Source organism: Geotrypetes seraphini, chromosome 5, assembly GCF_902459505.1.
Source record: "Geotrypetes seraphini chromosome 5, aGeoSer1.1, whole genome shotgun sequence".
Taxonomy (NCBI): domain Eukaryota; kingdom Metazoa; phylum Chordata; class Amphibia; order Gymnophiona; family Dermophiidae; genus Geotrypetes; species Geotrypetes seraphini.
The window spans coordinates 48,128,990-48,148,777 of record NC_047088.1 but is presented as its reverse complement, the minus strand read 5'-3'; the positions used below and the strand labels follow the sequence as shown (position 1 = coordinate 48,148,777).

Below are 19,788 nucleotides of genomic sequence, written 5' to 3'. Positions count from 1 at the left end.
TGGCTGTGGTGCCTTGGGCTCCTCTCTTTGGAAGGGCCTGGGACGCCTCAGTCAATCAGGGACTTCCTTAGGGAGGAGTCTAAGGAAGTTCCTGATTGGCCTTCTTTCACCTTTCAAGTATTTAAATGTTTGTTATCAAATCTCCCCTGTCCCTCCTCTCCTCCAGAGTATACATATTTAGGTCTCCCAGTTTCTTCTTGTACTTCTTTTGGTTCAAACCCCTTACCATTTTCATTGCCTTCCTCTGGACTGCTTCAAATCTTTTTATATCCTTCACCAGATACAGCCTCCAAAACTGAACACAATACTCCAAGTGTGGCCTTATGAAAGACCTACAGGATATAGGAGCATCAACACCTCCCTTCTTCTGCTGGTTATGCCTCTTTTTATACAGCCTATACAGCCTCTTTCTATACAGCCAATTAGCACCAATTAACTCCAATTAGAACCAATTAGTAACACCAATGAGCACCTAATTAAAAAATTAAACTACACACATAACTGGCAGTGTTCTATAACCTATGCATGGCATTTTGTATACTGAATGTGAAAATGAGCTCACAAGATTATATAAATAGAGGTCTGGTAGACACTACTTATGTATACATGTCCTCATCTGTGAATTTTTAGCAGTGCTAAATGTAAATGCTACCCAAAATACTCTCTAAAGACCCCAGCAGAGGTATAATAATGGCATATCAATTAACCACTATACAATTGAAGTGCTGGTATTCTGCCAATATCTGTATAAATAACAAAGTGGCTTAAGATAGGACTGCTTTTTCCTATATGTGTAACAGCTGAATATTGTCACTAATATATAACAGTGGTGAGTCCTTTCCATGTATATAAAGCATCGCTGTCTATCCGGATAACAGAGCTGTTTAAATATATGTACTTTTTTTTTTTGTTTTTTAATGCAGCACCAGTGTTTAAAAAAATGTTCACCTCTGTATTGAATATTGGCCCTATAGAATATGATGGCAGAAGAGGACAATAAGGCTCAGTTAGTTCACTCTAACTTTTTAATCAATGTAAAAACACACCCTTATGTTCTTTATCTGCAAATTATTGCTCTGACAGAATGAACCACCCGTAGAACATAGGTCATGGGAAGAGCATAACCAGCCGGATATCAACAGTGAGGCTTTTCTCTCAGTGAGCGACATGCCAAAAGAAAGTCCCAATGATGTTGAAAGCACCATCATTATACAGAAGAGGATACTAGTGAACCTTGGGATCATCGAATGGAAATTAACAGAGCTGGAGCGATTTTTAACTAAGAAAGGAATACAGCCTTCAGGACACCAGAAATGTGTGTTTTCTTGAGATTGCAGAGGTTGTGAAAATGAATAAAATGAATAAAATGTTGGTATTCATGCTTTAAGAATTCAAATTTTTTAATGCTAAATGTTTACTTTTTTTCTGAACTTCTGGGGCTCTACGATGATCTAAGACCTATTTCATTTGGAAAATTAAGAGCTCTTTTACTAAGCGGCGTTAAGCGGCTAGCATGAGTTTAAGAACATAAGAACATAAGAAGTTGCCTCCGCTGAGGCAAACCAGAGGTCCATTTCGCCCAGCGGTCCGCTCCCGCAGCGGCCCATCAGGCCCATTGCCTGAGCAGTGGTCCCAGACTATCCCTATAACCTACCTCTACTCCTATCTGTACCCCTCAATTCCTTTATCCTCTAGGAACCTATCCAAACCTTCTTTGAAGCCTTGTAACGTGCTCCGGCCTATCACAGTCTCCGGAAGCGCGTTCCATGTATCCATCACCCTCTGGGTGAAAAGAACTTTCTGGCATTTGTTCTAAACCTGTCCCCTTTTAATTTCTCCGAGTGTCCCCTTGTACTTGTGGTTCCCCATAATCTGAAAAATCTGTCCCTGTCTAACTTTTCTATACCCTTCAGGATCTTGAAGGTTTCTATCATGTCTCCTCTAAGTCTCCGCTTTTCCAGGGAGAACAGCCCCAGCTTTTTCAGTCTGTCAGTATATGAGAGGTTTTCCATACCCCTTATCAGTTTAGTTGCTCTTCTCTGGACTCCCTCAAATACCGCCATGTCCTTCTTGAGGTACGGCGATCCATATTGTGCATTAAAACCAGCCAGTTGTGTCAGCTACATTATGTCGGTTCCCTTCTGAAGGGGTCCCTGGGAGGCGATTTTGGGGACCAGTTTATATTCCTTTTTGATGGCAGATACAGACACTAGGGTCTCAATCTCTTATTTTCACCGACAGCTTTGGACCCTTAGCCCGCCCAGGGTTTTCCCAGAGGCTTGATAGCGAGATTTGGGCAGGGATCTGGGGGAGGGATTTTTGTAGAGGGTGCTGAAACGCACCGCTAGTCTGGTCTCTAATGCAGATTTGAGAGAATGTCACTTTCGCACTGTTTTGCGAGCCTATGGCTCTCAGTGCCAGGCATATTTTTTCCTTTTGTATCATATGTTTTGACAAGTCAGTCGTACCTATCTGGTTTGTTTCCCCCTGATAATTGTAATTTATTATTTTACTCCTTTGTACATCGCTTAGAATTTTGAATAAGCGATTAATCAAATCCATAATAAACTTGAAACTTGATATTATATGGGCTGAGTGGACACTCAACTTTGTGGGAGATGTTCTGCTAAGGTCAACTCTTACTATCATGGTATTTGAGGTTGGCCGGGGATCCAGGCCTTTTGGTCAGCGCTAGCCTCATTTTTGCAGTACCTCTTTCAGGTGTCTGTGCCTGTCTCAGTGTTTTCTATGCTTTTTGCACACTTCCCATTGCTTTCAGGGTACTCTTCCTCAGAAAAATTGTTCTTCAGTAAATGTTTTATTTTGGGGAAGAAATGTATCCTGTGTTGCTGGCTTGCTTCTGATCCGCCTACCTTTTGGTTCTGGAGAAATAGGCTACATGAACTCATGGGCTGAGAGGCTCAGCTGGCTTCTTCTCACCGCCACAGTAAAGCCTTTGCAGACACCTGGACATTTTTGGACATTTTGTCACCAATGAGTCGTAGCCATGTTCTGAATAGATTACAATGGTGCTCTGTCTTACCTGCTTGATATCTTTCTGCTGTAAGTGCACGATAGTTCTCTCTGTTAGATGGGGGAGGGGTTTGGGAAGTTTTTTGGGGGGGGGGGTTTCTGTGGGGATGGGAGGGAATATTGTTTGTAACCATGGAGGACATCAGAACACAGTCCTCCACGGAGTTTGCCCTAATTTGTAAACATGGTTTTCTGCTGGTGTTGTTTTTGTAGTGTTCTTTGTTTAATAAAAAAGGATTTCATATAAAACCAGCCAGTTGAATAGAAGAACCATGCTAGTTGCTTAACGCTGGTAGGGTGGGTCACAAGCTAGCTGTCACAACTGCCAGTGACGCGGCTGTACTTAATACTACTTCAAGTGGTGCTTCAACCGTCCAAAAAAGACTATGATGTCGGGTGGTGGATCACCTCTTTCCAACCCCCCTGCCACATGTATTTCACTTCTGAACCCTACCCCCAATAGACCCCACTCCCCCTTCCCTTCCCTCATACCTTTTTATCTTCATCAACCACCAACTTGCTGCCCACGTCGGCTTTGGCGCTCCGTCTGATGTCGCTTCCGGGACCCGCACCTAGGGAGTGACATTAGAGAGAGTGCCGAAGCCAACGCGGGCAGCAAGGTGGTGGCTGCTCGCACCGAAGTTAAAAAGGTATGGGGAAGGGGCATGCGCGCAAGGAGGGGAAGAGGGTTGGGGAGGAGTGCCACCGCCCCCAGGCGCCACTCACCCTCGCTATGCCACTGGTGGAAAACTACATATGGGATTGGTGATTGAAAAAGAGAGTGAAAGGTTTCAAGTCGGTACAACAGTGCCTAATGGTTTAGCCTAGTGGTTAGTGCGGAGGCCTGAGAATAAGGGGAACTGGGTTCAATTCCTGCTGTAGCTCGTTATGACTCTGGGTAGATCATCTAACCCTCTATTACCCTCCAAACAGCAGAAGCATCTGCATTTAATAAATAAACCACTTTGATTGTTAAAACAGAAAGGTGGTACAGTGCTTCCCCGAAATTCATGGGGGTTCCGTTCCAGGAACCCCTGCAAATTTCAAAAAAACACGAATGAGGTTTTTCGCCTGTCAAAAGGTAGGGGAGGCAGGAGAGGGCAGCTGGAGAGGCAGGAGAGGGCAGCCGGAGCACCGGCGGTTGAAGAAAATCACTCGCGGTCTGCTCCGACCGCCTCTTCCTGTAGTGAAGTCGTCCTACACTAATCAGGAGCTGCTTTGACACGCAGCTCCTGATTGGTGTAGCCCGACTTTACTACAGGAAGAGGCGGTCAGAGCAGACCGCGAATGAGCGAGTCTGCGATTCCCGAACTGCAAATTCACGGGAGAACACTGTATATCAAATCCTATCCCCTTTCTAGTTCAACGAAAATGAGAGACATTAGGTATCCTCTAACATCCATTAAACCCATTATATTTCATAAGTTTATAAACAGAAGCTGAACTGATCTTTAAATTAAACTGGTGAAACCAGTGGCGTAGTGAGGGTGAGTGGCCCCTCCCTCACCCTCTTCTCTGCCCCTGCTTCTTCCCGACCCCCCACCCCCACCACGCGCACTCCCTTCCTTTGTACCTTTTTAATTTTCTCAGCCCAAGCAGCATTACAAACTTACTCAGCTCTCCCTGTGAGGTCACTTCCTAGGCACAGGACCTGGAAGTGATGTCAGAGAGAGCGACACCAATGTGGGCAGCAAGTTCGCGATGCTGCTCGCGCCGGGAAAATTTAAGAGGTATGAGGGAAGGGGTGAACGTGCGAAGCAGGTGGGGGCAGAGAGGAGGATGGGTGCCAGCACCCCCACCAAGATGGCACCTGGGGTGTACCGCCCCCCACCCCCTTCTTACTACGGCACTGGATGGAACTGATATAGGGAAAATCCTTTTCAGCAACGTTTCCTCTAACTGTGAGGGAGTCCTGCAAATGCATTCCTGCCAGTGAAGAGTGGTGCTTCATTATCATGTTTTCAATTGCTAGGAACAGGCAGGTTTCCTGGAGTCCTGCAGAAAACGCCTGTCCCTCACTATATAAAATGGAATACTGAAGCAGCGCCCCCTAATGGCAGGAATATAAGTGGAGCACTCTTGCACAGCTTTGAGAGGACATTGCTCTCCGATGAAGATTTATTGCTTTTTAACTGGGGGTAGGGAAGGATCTCTGAGTCATGATTAAGTTGAAAAACAAACCAATGTACTGTATATTATTTAGCTAATGAAAGATTACAGCAATATTCCAATCTTCCAGTACTTCGAATTGCCAGGATTATTGCAGTTTACAATATCTTCATATAATTTATATCATGATACTTGGTGTACTAGTACAAACACATTGTTACTTATCCACTCTTGCTTGAAATTATCTGATGGCTGAGAAACCATCTTAGAACCAGTTTCATTGAGGGGAAAGTTGTTCATTCCTGTGAAACAGTTACTAGGATGCAAGCCGATTCCTGCTTGCAGACGGTATCATTTTATGGCTCAATATTTTGAATTTTTCTAATTGTTTTCAGCAAAGTATTCTGAAGGTAAAACTAGATATTATTTCCAGTTGTAGGATGAGCTCCTTGCCCAGTTAGGTGACACGGACTGTTTTTCAAACCAAATGGCGGTGTAATGGTGTTCATACTACTGCCAGCAAGACTACAAGCTGTTAAGCATCTCTGAAAGCCTGATAGCAGTTTCTACGCGCTTCTGTCTCAGTGGATTCAGAGAGAACATCACTGTTCAGGCTGAAACGAGGCATTGTTTTTGCCTTCCACAGTTGGTATTGCCAGATCAATGTTGTCATGCTGGAGGCCTGCTAGGTGTTTGTATCTTTCTCCCCAGTTTTGCTCCAAGGCCGGGCCCCAGTTGGGAGCTGCTGCAGCACTCTTTACAATCCTCTGTAAAGAAAACAAAATTTATCAGTCATTCCTTTCAAGGCTTTTTGAACATGTAATTGTTGTTTGTTAAAAGTACTGAACATATGCCAATAAAGTTTTCGAGAGACAGTGCCATACAAAAGAGCCATTACAACAGAAAAATAAAAATAACCACTGAGACTATGTGACTATTGTGTCGTCAAATCTCCAATAATCTTTCTCAAATCTCAGTTAACATAGATTTTTGAAATCTACTTTTGAGACAAATTGGATATATTGAATGTACCGTATTTTCACACACATAACGCGCGCGTTATACACGATTTTACAAACCGTGCATAACCATGTGCGTTATAGGCGTGAGCGCGTTTTACAACTTTTTTTTACATAGTTCCCCCCCCGACGTCCGATTCACCCCGCAGGACCACTCGCACCCCCATCCCGAAGGACCGCTCGCACTCGCACCCCCACAGCCTCCCCCCCCCATCATGGAGAAGCTCCTACCGTTGTCCTGCTGCTTCCTCTGCTGGCGGTCCCGGCCCTTCTGTGAGCCCTGCGTCTGCTGTTTCCTCTTCCGGCGGTCCCGGCCCTTCTGTGAGCCCTGCGCCTGCGCTGCTTCCTCTTCCGGCGGTCCCGCCCTTTCTCTGACATCGGTCCCGCCCTTTCTCTGATGTCAGAGAAAGGGCGGGACCGCCGGAAGAGGAAGCAGCGCAGGCGCAGGGCTCACAGAAGGGCCGGGACCGCCGGAAGAGGAAGCAGCAGACGCAGGGTTCACAGAAGGGCCGGGACCGCCGGAAGAGGAAGCAGCAGGACAACGGTAGGAGCTTCTACATGATGGGGGGGGGAGGCTGTGGGGGTGTGAGCGGTCCTTCGGGGTGCGAGTGCAAGCGGTCCTTCGGGGTGGGGGTGCGAGCGGTCCTTCGGGGTGGGGGTGCGAGCGGTCCTGCGGGTGGGGGGTGAATCGGACGTCGGGGGGGCATCAGGCTTTCAGGGTGGGGACAGGACTTCAAGGGGGAGAGGAGAGTCGGGGCGGGCGAAAGGAGAGTCGGGGTGGCCAGAGGAGAGTTGGGGCGGGCGAAAGGAGAGTCGGGGCAGCATGCGCGGTATACGGGTGTGCGCGGTATATAAAAATTTATTTACATAAATTTGTGTTCCCTGCGCGCTATACCCGTGTGCGCGTTTTACACGGGTGCGCGGTATATGAGTGAAAATACGGTACTTTTAAAGGAATTCCTTTCTAATCAAATATAATTAAGATGTTGTTTTTTTTCTGGCTGGTCTTCATGTTTCCCTCCTATAATCTCATTTTCATAATCTCACTGCACATTTCAATGTAGGAATGAATGTGAGGGATACCTGCTTTCGGTCAAAAGTTCATATCAGGTATTCAATACTTAACATATTCTCATGAAAAATTGTCAGCAAACACAGAGGCAGAGCACTTCCCGAAGGGAAGAAAAATGCCATCTGGGGGGAGGAGAGATTCAAAAAATGAGGGGAGAAAAAGTGCATTTAAAAAAAAAAAAAAAAATTCATTGCTTTGCAAATTTACTGTCTGAGTACACGGTGAGGAACATAAGAACTGCCATCTCCGGTCATTTAGCTCCCTCAACTCTAATGACTGAGGCCCCAATTTTCTAAACTTACCATGCCTTTAACGATCAACACTAAACCAGTTCTAATTGGTATTTTAGTTTCCAATGCACATAATGGCTCTGCGTGGATTTTTACATGCTTCGCAGCATCCTCCGATAATACTATGCAAATGTAGTACAACAAGGTCATTAGTATTAAACTGAGCACTCCGGGCGATGCGCAGACATTGCCTGGTAATGCACACTTCAAAATTACCAGCTGGTTTTGGAGGTGCTGATACTTTATTTAAAAGTATGTGTCAGTCAAATGTATTAAAGGCGTACCTCATGTGCGTATGTCAAAAGCGTACACTGGAAGATGTGGGCTGCCAATGGCATGAGAGATGAACATACATTTACTATATTTGATGTGTGTGTGCCATATACATGTGTGTTAAAAGCGCATGCCGGCATATACGTGTGCATTCATTAAAAGCATATGCCGGCAGGTTTGGAGCTACTGATTTCATGAAAGGTGGAAGTTAAAAAAAAAGATACGGGGGCGGCATATATGTCCCACAGAAGCAGTGTAGAAAAAAAGCATTTGCTTATGACGTGCACCCATGTTGCTCTACAATAAAGCACACCTATGAATGATGCTCGGACATACCTACAACGTAGCATTTATGCCCCTTTCATGGCCTATTCTGTGTACGTGTCAGTCGCTCTCTCCAATGGCTGATCTGATGGAATTTCCGTGGACCTCCGCAGAGCTCATTTGCATGCAAAATTTACGCAGCGTCGGAAAATTTACCGGCACTACAACAACCCACAGGATTTTAACGGTAAGTTTAGAGCATCGGGGGCCTGAGCGAACTTGTAGCTTCAAAAGGAACAGGTGGGTTTAATTAAGAAAATGAACTATGGCTTTGAACGAGGCCCTTGCTTTAGAATCACCCCCCATGTGTAAATATCTAGAGAGGCCCAAACATATAAATGTTATTTCAGAACAGGGGCTATTCATATGTGTGGAAGATAAGAATGTACAGATTTCAAAGGGTGTGGGTAGGGCAGGGAGAGCCTATAATACAGAATGTGCATTCCTCATTTCCCATAGGGAATCCATCTACAGTAGACTCTCAGTTAATCGGCACCCATGGGGATTGATAGATGCTGGATAAATGTAGTTTCTGGTTGCTTGAGAGTTACTATTAAAAATAGGCCTAACAAATACTATACCCTATACCAGGGGTAGGTAACTCCGGTCCTCGAGAGCTGTATTCCAGTCAGGTTTTCAGGATTTCCCAAATGAATATGCATGAGATCTATTTGCATGCACTGCTTTCAATGCATAGTCATTGGGGAAATCCTGAAAACCCGACTGGAATACGGCTCTCGAGGACCGGAGTTCCCTACCCCTGCCCTATACTATGCCATAGCATAAACTGTTCCAGACAAACTACCAGACATGTGATAGGCAAAGCGTGGGCGTACTCAGGTGTGGTGTATCAAGCTTACACTTAAATTTCCATCAGAAATTTTTTATTTAAAGTATTACAATACTTCTTAGATTTATTTTTCTGGTTGCTTGAGAGTTCTGGTTAATTGAGTTCCGGTTAACAGAGAGTCTACTGTATGTATAAATAAAAAGATAAAACCAGTATTTACAGCTGCTCCAAGACACATAGAAATGCCTTCTGTAAGGGGTAGCTATAAATCCTGATATTTTAGACACTCCCCTGTCACCTATCCTAGTATCCAGCCCCATCCTCATGGCCATCCTCCTGACATCCAATCCCCTTTCCTCTTCAAGGCATCTGATATTACCAAGGGATGTGTCAAAGGAGTTTCAAGTGTATTCAATTATAAAGTTTAATAGAAAAAAATTTTGGTTTAAAAGTATTATGGCACCAAAATCAGCAGCAAACTACAGCTGCTTATGTGAGTTATAGAAAAGAATATTGAAATACAAAATATGGTGAAAGGCTATAGAGTTCATGTTTAAGAGTTTGCTGAGATTTGAAACATTATCTTAGATACTTGCCTGCCAAAGGTTTCCCTCAGCTTTAAATATTTTTATTGCGGCAATGATGGGAATCCAGATGATGCAGAAGATAATCATACACCAGCCTAGGGCTTCTCCCCAGCTAGGATACGTTATATCATCATAGGTGGGTGTTTCAAGTGTCACTAGAGACCAGACTAAAATGAACTGTTGACAAAGACATAAAGTTGACAAAGTCAGACCTGTCTGAAGTGATTATAGCATGCATGAAACTGTGACTCAGTATATTTCAAAATGCTGACTCATGGAAAATATAATATCAGTGTTGATTCCTGGCTCAATCTACGCCTCCCATCTTAAGAACATGGTAAAACATGTCATTTGCCCAGAGGCTGATAAAACCTGCTATTTATTTTAAAGAAGTAAAGTGATTATATATGCTTTGGTAACCTCCAAGGCCAGCTTTAGGTGGTGAAAGGTCCTGGAGCAATTTTAAAAAGCCCTGTAACACAGTAAAAGGGCATCTAATATATTTTATTTCCAGGACCTTTTTCAGGTGCTACATGTCAGTACACAATATCAGTACCTTTTCCAGCCTTCAAAAATACTCAAATGCAACTGAGCACCAGCAGAAGTAAAAGTAAAGAGCATCTCAGGGCCTTAGGGGCTGTGCAAGGGTTCAGCATTAGCTAGTCTGTACCCCTCAGATACAGGAAGTCTGCATCTGAGGGGATGGGGCCTGCAAAGGCTGAGCCCACATGCAGGTTTTCCTTTTTCTTCTGTCAGAGATCCATGAGATAGAAGAGAAACAGGAACAGTATGGAAAAGAAAATGAGATTATACTTATTCAAGGGGAAAGGGACTAGAAAGAGAAGTGACATATTCCTCCAGTGTTGCTATGTTCACATTACCCCTCTCTTCAAATCACTTCATCGCTTCCTATGCATTTCTGCATACAGTTCAAACTCCTATTATTGATTCACAAATGCATTCACTCTGCCTGGATTCGCTAACCAGTGCCCAAACTCAGTTAAAAAAAAAAAAATAAAAACAACCACCAACGTTGAAATGATCATTTTTAAATGCATTTCATGGCACCGGAATTGGGCCTCCATAGGTACTTTAGGCCACCTAATGCCACTGTGGGTGTGGCTAATATCGGAAGTGGTATTAAGCAGCTTAAAACACCTACAGAGGTGCGATCCACATCATAGGTAGGTGCCGGAAATGGAAATATAGGCCAGGAAAACCCTGGCCTATATTTCCAGTGCTTACCTGTACCAGAAGCGCGATTCTGTACCCGGTGCCATTGTGTGATTGACACTAAAAGCAGTCACCGACTTCGCTGGTTTCAAGATGCATTTGACTTATGAAATGATCATTTTTATAACCTCATATGTTTTTAAGATTCTCTTCTCTTGTTTCTTTTTATTTATCCCTATTGTACTCTCCCCTCCATGTAAATTTTAACAAATAATGCAATTGTAACTTTCCCCTTCCTTCCTTCTCAATCATGTTTGTTCAAATTTGTCTTGTAAATTGTCTAACTTAGTAAAATTGTATGTATTACCACAATCTGCTGGTTTTTAAATTGTACATCGCTTAGAAATTTGTAATAAGCGATATATCAAATGTAAATAAACTTGAAACTTGAAACTTACAGAATCCAGCCCTTACCACCCAGGAACAAAAATCATGTTACATAGTGAATCATTGATAATATAATATTTGGTGCTATTTTCTCCTTCCTCGGTGACTTTTGAAATCCTGATTACCGTTGCTAATACAAGCTCTATGAATTTTTAGCTAATCTTTATGAAAATCATAAGCATAGGTTGTTGTTTTTTTTCTAGGGGGGGGTGTCGGAGAGAGCCAGCCTCTGATTTTCTAGCATGTCCTCCCTGTCTCATGACCCAAAACTAATCAGGCTAACATCCTATAATGAAAATTTGCATATAATGATATCTTACGGAACTTTTACCCTCGTATTTGCAGAATGTTCCGATTTCAAAAAACTTTTACCCGTGTTAGTGGCTTCTGAAAATTGTACTCACAGAGAAGAATTTAGTACCTAAGTAGCTCATCTTGTTTGTTGGAATATGCTCGTTCTTGTGCTTATTCCCATTTTAGGGTTAAGTTATGGAACAGGATTTCTCCCTCTTTAAGACTTATTAATAATCTGTTGGAATTATTTAAGGCTGTAAAAGTTTTTTATTTTAATTCTGTACTTTTTGATTTTGAACTGAATTCATTAGGCTGGAACTGGTGTTTATGTTATTGTCTTATTGTTTTGATTTGTTACATTTTATGTTGGTATGTTAAATATTAATTTTGATTATGAATGTTATTATGTGACCCATTCTGGGTGTATTTAGGAGGATAGGCTAAACAGTTGAATAAAGAAATATAATACATATGTTATATTTGTTTTGTTTATTTATAATCTGTCTTTATCAAAGCAGAGTACCTCATAACACACACAATAAAATTGACATACTACACAAAAATGACATCATAAAACATAAAAATTTCACATATAATAAATCAAGTCCATAAAATCAACATGGTTATACAATCGTCAGCTCATCTTTTCCATAGCAAGCATCAATCAAACTGCAGTATAATTCTGTAGAGACTACAGCTAGCATACCTCATAAGACTAAACAGGTGACATTTCAACAGTTTTTTAAACTCACTTACCCTTCCCTGTTGCCTAAGATAAGAGTTTATTCCATTCTTCTGGCCCTGCGCAGGAGAAAACCCCTGCTCTGACTATCTGTAGCCTGAGCTCTCTCCTTGTCGGTATTGTCAAACCACACTTCGCAGAAGAACGCAACTTCAGTAGCGAAGTATAAAGAGTTATACATTCTACCAAATAGTTAGGAGCACGGCCCTGTACACTCAGATAGGTCAAAAGTGGAAGCTTGTATCTAATCCGGAAATCAATTTTAAGCCAATAAAGCTTATAATAAAACTCAGAGATTTTTTTTCATATTAAAAAAAAAATCTAAACAATGTTCTGATAATAGAGTTCTGAGCCACCTACAAGGAATTCGGTATAGTCAAAGTGAGACCCAGCAATACAATATTACAGTAATCCATGGTTGACAGCACTATCATTTGAAATACATTCCTATAGTCATCCCATCGTAAATAATGATAAAGCTTATTCAGAAGGTACATTTTAAAATACACCTTCCTAATGAGATTCAGCACATGTGCGGGCCTATGCTTCTCAGAGTCAGGCTTACTATATGGGTTGTATTGGCACTCAGTTATGCATCCGCTGTTCGGTGGAGGTTAATTCTTACTTTCATGGTATTTGGAGCTGTAAGGGGATTCAGGCCTTTTGGAAGGCGCTGGCCTCATTTTTACAGGGCTTGTTGCAGACACCTGTGCCAGTCTCAGTGCTTTCTATGTTATTTGCCCAATTCTCTTTCCTGCACATGTACACTTCTTCTGAAAAATTATTTCTTAGTAAATGTTTTATTTTGGGGAAGAAATGTATTTTATGTTGCTGGCTTTCTCCTGAGCCCCCCTCCTTTTGGCATTGGAGGAATCGCCTTCATGAACTTATGGGCTGGGAGGCCCGTTTGGCTTGTTCCTCTCGTTGTCAGAACAGAGACTTTGTTACCACTTGGACTCCGTACTTGAACATTTTGACCCCTGAGAGTCGTAGCCATATCTTGAACAGGCTCCACCTTTGAATCTGTGCTTCTATTTGCCATTGATGTTCCCTGCTTGAGAGTTGTATGTATCTTTGGGGGGATGGGGAGGGGAGGGTGGTGGGCTGGGGTTTTCTTTCAGTGGGGTGGGGGTGTTGATTGATCGGGGAGGACATCAGAGTCCAGTCCTCCGCGGTTGTCCGATGAAAATGTATACCATGTTTTCTATTGCTGTTGTATTTACTATTGCTTAATAAAATAGATTTGAACATAAAGACACCTGGGAATCAAGAATTAACTCTAGATACTGAAATTCTGATGACAACTGTACTACAGATCTTCACTGATGGCAAAGAACTTGTCTGTGGTGCTTTAGCCGAATGCATTACTTTTGGTTTTTGTACATTTAGCATCAGCTTATTTGAACACATCCACTTTTGATTCATGACATAAAGAAATCTAGACTATCAATAGCCTGGTCCATCAATCCTTCTTTGGGGAAAAAAATAATAAGTCATCGGCATATACCCTATAAGACACAATCAGGCTTGATTCTAATATGCTGTCCTTGAACATCGAAAAGTCCAAATTAATGATTTTTCCCATCAGGCTCCTCTGAAATTCAGATCTCTATCCATTAATGTTGTATCTTCATTAAAATTGCTAGGAGTCACTTTCGACAGCAAATTCAACTATCGCCTTCATATCAGTACAGTGGTCCAAGTGCTGTTTTTATCAGCTGTGAATGATTAGATCTCTCTCTAGATTGCTAGAACCCTCCTCTCTGAACATCCTGATCCACTTCCTTGTGATCTCCTGCATAGACTACTGCAATGCCCTCTACAAAGGCATAACAAAAAAAGAAATAAGAAGACTCCAGATACACTGAAGTAAAAATCATATTTAATGAAAAAAAATATGATCATGTTACTCCCCTCTTACACAAAGCACACTGGCTACATTTAGAACATAGAATCACCTATAAAATCCTTTTGCTAACATTCAAAACCCGGCAAAATAACCAGCCAGAATTCATTGATAGACTTCTTATTCCATATAACCCCCTCTAAGACCCTTTGATCTTCGGCTCAGAATCTTCTTTCTATCCCGTCATTAAAGTATATAAACACAATGAGATCGACCATCTTTACAGTGACTGCTCCCTCTCTATGGAATTTTATCCCGGCTTATTTACACGAAGAATCAATTCTTAGTCAACTCAAGACAAAGCTGAAAACATTTTTATTTTTTGATGCCTTTGAGACCTAACTGCCCTTGTAAGGGCGACCCAATATGATTTTACCTTCAGCAACCCTTCCTACTGTTTTTCCCCTATTCATTCTCTTTTACTTTGAATATTGTAGTTCTCGCATTCTTACCTTCTGTTCCTGTTTGTCACGGTTTTAATGTCTTTGAATGTAGTAGTCATCCCTAGAGATACCTTGTAATTTTAAGTTTGTATTTTAGTCACTTTATGTTTTTATGATTTTGTACACCGCTTAGAAGTCTGATTAGGTGGTATAAGAAATTTTAAATAAACTTGAAACTTGATAAGGAGCATAGAGGTAAAATATATACGTTAAACAGCACCACAGCTAGCGACAAGCCCTGGGGTACCCCTGTCCTCATTTCCCTTTGGGAGGACAGATTTCCATGAACATAAACCTCCTGTCTCTGTCCATACTAATTTGCAAAGAAAGAATACACCTATCTTGCTTTGAAAATTATCCCACGGAGAGCAGACATGCCCATTTTCACTTGCCCTTTGGCATGCACAAATTCCCCTTTTGGTGCCCAATCTTCCAGTCTCACAAGGTCCTTTTGCAATTTTTCATAATCCTCTAGCAATTTAACAACTTTGAACAACTTTAATTATCTCACTAGTTATTCCCCATCTCTAGATCATTGATAAATATATTAAAATCAGCGGTCCCAGCACAGACCTCTGGGGAACCCCACTATTTATCCTTTTCCATTGAGAATATTGACCATTTAAACCTACTCTCTGTTTCTGTCTTCCAATCAGTTCTTAATCCATAATAGGGCATTACCTCCTATCCTATCATTTTCTAACTTCCTCAGTATTTCATGTGTTACTTTGTTAAATGCATTTTGAAAATCCATACATACAATATCAACCAGTTCACCTTTATCCACATGTTCATTCACCCCTTTAAAGAAATGCAGTAGATTGGTGAGGCAAGTTTTCCCTTGACTAAATCTCTCTCATTAATCCATGCTTATGTATACAGTATGTTCTGTCATTTTGTTCTTTTTTAATAGTCTCTACCCTTTTTCCCGGCACCAGCGTCAGACTCACTGGTCTATAATTTCCCGGATCACCTCTGGATGAGCCATGAGTGGGTCACACATTGAGGTATATACTTTACAGAATTCTACACCTAAGGTGCCACATTGAAGCACACACTCGTATTTATGCCTGCTATTGGTATAATATAAGTGGATGTGTTTCAGTGTTTGAGCATAAATGCTGACTTATGTTAGAATTGTAAAATAGAACCTAGGCTCTCAGATGACATCACAGAATTTTAGCGCCTAACATTTGACAACCTTTATAGACTTACTCCTGGATTCTATATATTGTGGCTACCATTGCACAACGAAATGAAGCTCGTATAAAGTTTAAGTTCGCCTGCCTCTGTTTTAAAGTTTTCTACGGTCTAACCCCTAAATACATCACTGACCTATTCTCCTTCTCAGCCAACAAACACAAGAGAAACTCCCACTCGCACTTCGTTTCTCCCCCGGTTAGAGGATGCAAACTAAAAAAACACCATGAGCATCTTCTCTCACATCAGGCTGCTCTATGGGGTAAAGACCTAGAACAACTCCTATTGCCCACCACTTATGAGGTATTCAGGAAACGCTTCAAAACTCACCTATTCCTGAAATACCTAGACAGCTGACCCACTTCCCTCCTTCCCCTCTCTTGCCCTTTCTCCCCATTGTTCCCACATCCCTTAAGTTAACTCAACTTGTACGTCAACTCAACTTGTACTCCACTAATCTTCTGTAAACCGCATAGAACTTAACGGTATTGCGGTATATAAACTGTTATTATTATTATTATTAAATTGATTAACAAGCCCTTAATTAGCATTAATTGGGTGCCAACAAACAATTATTGCAGTTAACTGGCATTGATTAGATATTGTACATGCATCTTGCTGCGCGCTATCCTAGAAAGATCTGTGTCTAACTTTTACAGCATGGAACAGAAAAAGGGGCATGGCCAGGGGCATATCGGAGGTGTTCAGAATAATGGTTGCTGGTCAAAATGATGTCATTATTCACAATGCGCATGTGTGGGTGTTTTAGTAAAAAACAGCCGCCATAGGTTGGTTGAAATGGGAGTGGAAAGCAGCCACAAAATAGCCCACAGTGAGTGAATAACTTTTGAAGCAATAAGTCTGATTACTAAAAAGCTTGTTTCATGATGTTTGATAAGTCAATAATAAGATTTTTGTTTTTCAGATACACAGTGTGTCGTTAATATTTAGCCCTAAAGAAGCCCACTTTAAACGGGCCCCATTGGCAGACATAAAGAGGCAGATAAAAAAGATAAGTGCAATTTTTACAGATTTTGAAGATAGCTGCATAAAAATATATTTCCTGCACAAATAAACTACAGGATTTTTGTAAACTAGGAATATAATTTTTTGGAACAACAATTTATGGAAGATAAGGAGATGTTAAATAATCAAAGGGCTTTTAGGACCTATGAATGAAATGGAACCATAGAGCTGACAGACCAACAATTTGAGAGGATCTGCGGTTTGGTTTTCTGAGGTCCTTTCCCCTGTTTAGTATACATTCTGGTATATATTGTGGTGTATCAGAGGTGTTCCTATAAGTTGTGCATGGAATTATAAAATTTGGCCTATGTGCGTCTACGTTGGGTGTTGGCGTTTGTACCTGGTTTCACCAGGCGTACGCCCGGCGCCCAAAATTTGGTGCAGAATCAATGCTAGATACAATTGTATATGGCACATGCACCCTTTATAGAATCATGCTCGGCACTAATTTTTGGGGGCTCCAATTTGTGAGTATCATTTACTGAATCCAGTCCTTAGGGGCTTGTTCTATAAAGGGCGCCTAAAGTTATGCGTCTCTTAGGTGTCTAATTCAATTAGCAAAATACCCTTAATAGGCTCAATAATTGCTAAAAAAACATTAATAATAAATGGGCAATAGGCACCTATCCGATTCTTTAAAAGATAGGCGCCTATCGCATGGCACTCAGCAGCGCCTCACACCTACATGGGCATTTTTATGGGTGGAGCTTGACTTAGGTGCAGCTAAGCACAATTCTCCAAAAACGTAGGTGTATGAAATGTAGGCCTTTAAAACCCTCGCCTACATTTCAGGTGCCACATAAGCGCCCCTAGCCGTGATTCGGTAAATGATGCCTAAGAGTGATTGACGCATGGCTGGTGCCATTTATTTAGGTACTCGATGATTTAGGCACTGTTTCTAGCAGGGGTGGGGAACTCCGGTCCTCGAGGGCCGTAATCCAGTCGGGTTTTCAGGATTTCCCCAATGACTATGCATTGAAAGATCTCATGCATATTCATTGGGGAAATCCTGAAAACCCGACTGGATAACGGCCCTCGAGTTCCCCACCCCTGTTTTATAGAATCAGCCCCTTAATATATATTTTATATCCCCAAAGTTATTAACTTACTATTAAGACCACTGGGGTAATGAAAAACCAGCAAGCTCGCCACCATATCCAGAAACAAAAACTCTTCTTCCCAAGCATCATTTCTATATCCTTAATGAAGCGATTCCCACCTGTAGATAAACAGATAAGCTGAGAATTTTAAACAATGAGCATATTTTTTTCTTCACTTATATTTAAATGCCATCTATTACTAACACCTTCTTTCAGACGAGACAGTTAAACACTTGGAGTGGCATAATTTAAAAAACCATCTAAGTTCGGTTTGGGCCTAAGGTGCTAGTCACCCAAAGTTGGCAGTGTCTAAAGTCCATTCTCGAAATATGTGTCCAAAATATATTTTTTTCCCCGAGAATCATATGCTTATACATCCAGCTGTTTGCCGCCAAGTTGTCTAGCTTTATATCACATTCTTGACCAAAAATTCATCCAAGTCCCAAACGCCCAGAACAAGACCTTTTGGACATGGGATGGGCCAGCAAAGTGATGGACTGGACACCCAGACATGGCAACAGAGTAGTGGGGCACCTTACAGGGCACTGCTGTGAACTTCACAAAAAGGGTGCCACATAAACATCTCATCACAACTCCCTTGCAGGTCATGGTGAGCACCCCCAAAACCCACCATACCCACCTGTCTACAAGTCCAAAAACTGTTAGGCTGCAGGTGGCACCTCTATGGAGTACAGTAGGGTTTTGGGTTTTTTTGGGGTCTCATATTTTCCACCATGAATACAGTGGTTAGAGTGTCTTATGGGCCTGGGTCATAAGAACATAAGAATTGCCGTTGCTGGGTCAAACCAGTGGTCCATCGAGCCCAACAGTCCGCTCTCGCGGTGGCCCCCAGGTCCTCTCTATGGTTCACAAGCCCACCTCCAGACTACTTAAGCCACCTCTATGCAGCTTTCCTAGGCTTTCCTGTGCCAGGTGCTGATGTTCCAGAGGCAAGTATGGACCTGTTTTTAGATTGCCTAAGTCACAATGTATAAGTTCTGTCTAGGCCAGTGGTTCCCAACCCTGTCCTGGAGGACCACCAGCCAGTCAGGTTTTCAGGATAGCCTTAATGAATATGCATGGAGCAGATTTGCATGCCTGTCACTTCCATTATATGCAAATCTCTCTCATGCATATTCATTAGGGCTATCCAAAAAAACCTGACTGGCTGATGGTCCTCCAGGACTGGTCTAGGCAGTCTCGTTAAACTTTTGATTATCTCTGCAAAACGATTAAGTCTAGGTCGGCCCACATCCTGTCTACCTCTTGCCCTAACCACTCCTCCAAAAACACCCCTTTAAGCTCTGGGCGCACATTCAGAGGCCTAAAAAGTTTCTGGATACGTCTAAACCAGTGGTTCCCAACCCTGTCCTGGAGGAACACCAGGCCAATTGGGTTTTCAGGCTAGCCCTAATGAATATGCATGAAGCAAATTTGCATGCCTATCACTTCCATCATATGCAAATCTCTCTCATGCATATTCATTAGGGCTAGCCTGAAAACCCGATTGGCCTGGTGTTCCTCCAGGACAGGGTTGGGAATCACTGGTCTAAACACCCGTTTTGATTATTGGCACTTAGACGACCTGTCTTTTAGGTTGTCCAAGTGCAGATTTAGGTGGGTTTTTAGATGCATTTCTGTTTCGATTATGAACCTCTTAGCTGTTTGTTACTGCATTTTTGTGATTTATTAGTCGGCATTTGAAGAAAAGAATCTGTTTAACCATGTTTGCTATTGCATTCTTGTGATATATTAGTTGACATTTGAAAAGAAATTGTTTAATTATGTAGATTTTATGATATAGTTTGTTTTTATCTTATGTATGTTTTAATTGATGTAAACTGTTTAGTTTTTTTGTAAATGATATAAAAAAGTTTTAAATAAATTCCAGAGTTTTAACTAAAAATAAGGCCTGTTATTTATGATCACTTGTAAATACTTGAGGGCAGTTTTCAAACAC

At 41.9% G+C, this 19,788-nt stretch overlaps 1 protein-coding gene across 3 annotated transcripts in view; it reads right to left on the bottom strand.

The window, feature by feature from the left end:
• Positions 1 to 5,207: 5,207 nt before the first annotated feature.
• The window catches only part of LOC117361374 (sodium- and chloride-dependent neutral and basic amino acid transporter B(0+)-like), a 284,301-nt gene continuing 269,720 nt past the window's right edge, over positions 5,208 to 19,788 (bottom strand). For all 3 annotated transcript variants that reach the window (XM_033946600.1, XM_033946601.1, XM_033946603.1), the window contains 3 exons: positions 17,838 to 17,947; positions 9,507 to 9,674; positions 5,208 to 5,909 (listed from right to left, as the gene is read on the bottom strand). In XM_033946600.1, the coding sequence (XP_033802491.1) occupies positions 5,745 to 5,909; positions 9,507 to 9,674; positions 17,838 to 17,947 (443 nt within the window). In that variant the 3' untranslated portion in view covers positions 5,208 to 5,744. The remainder of the gene's footprint in view (positions 5,910 to 9,506; positions 9,675 to 17,837; positions 17,948 to 19,788) is intronic.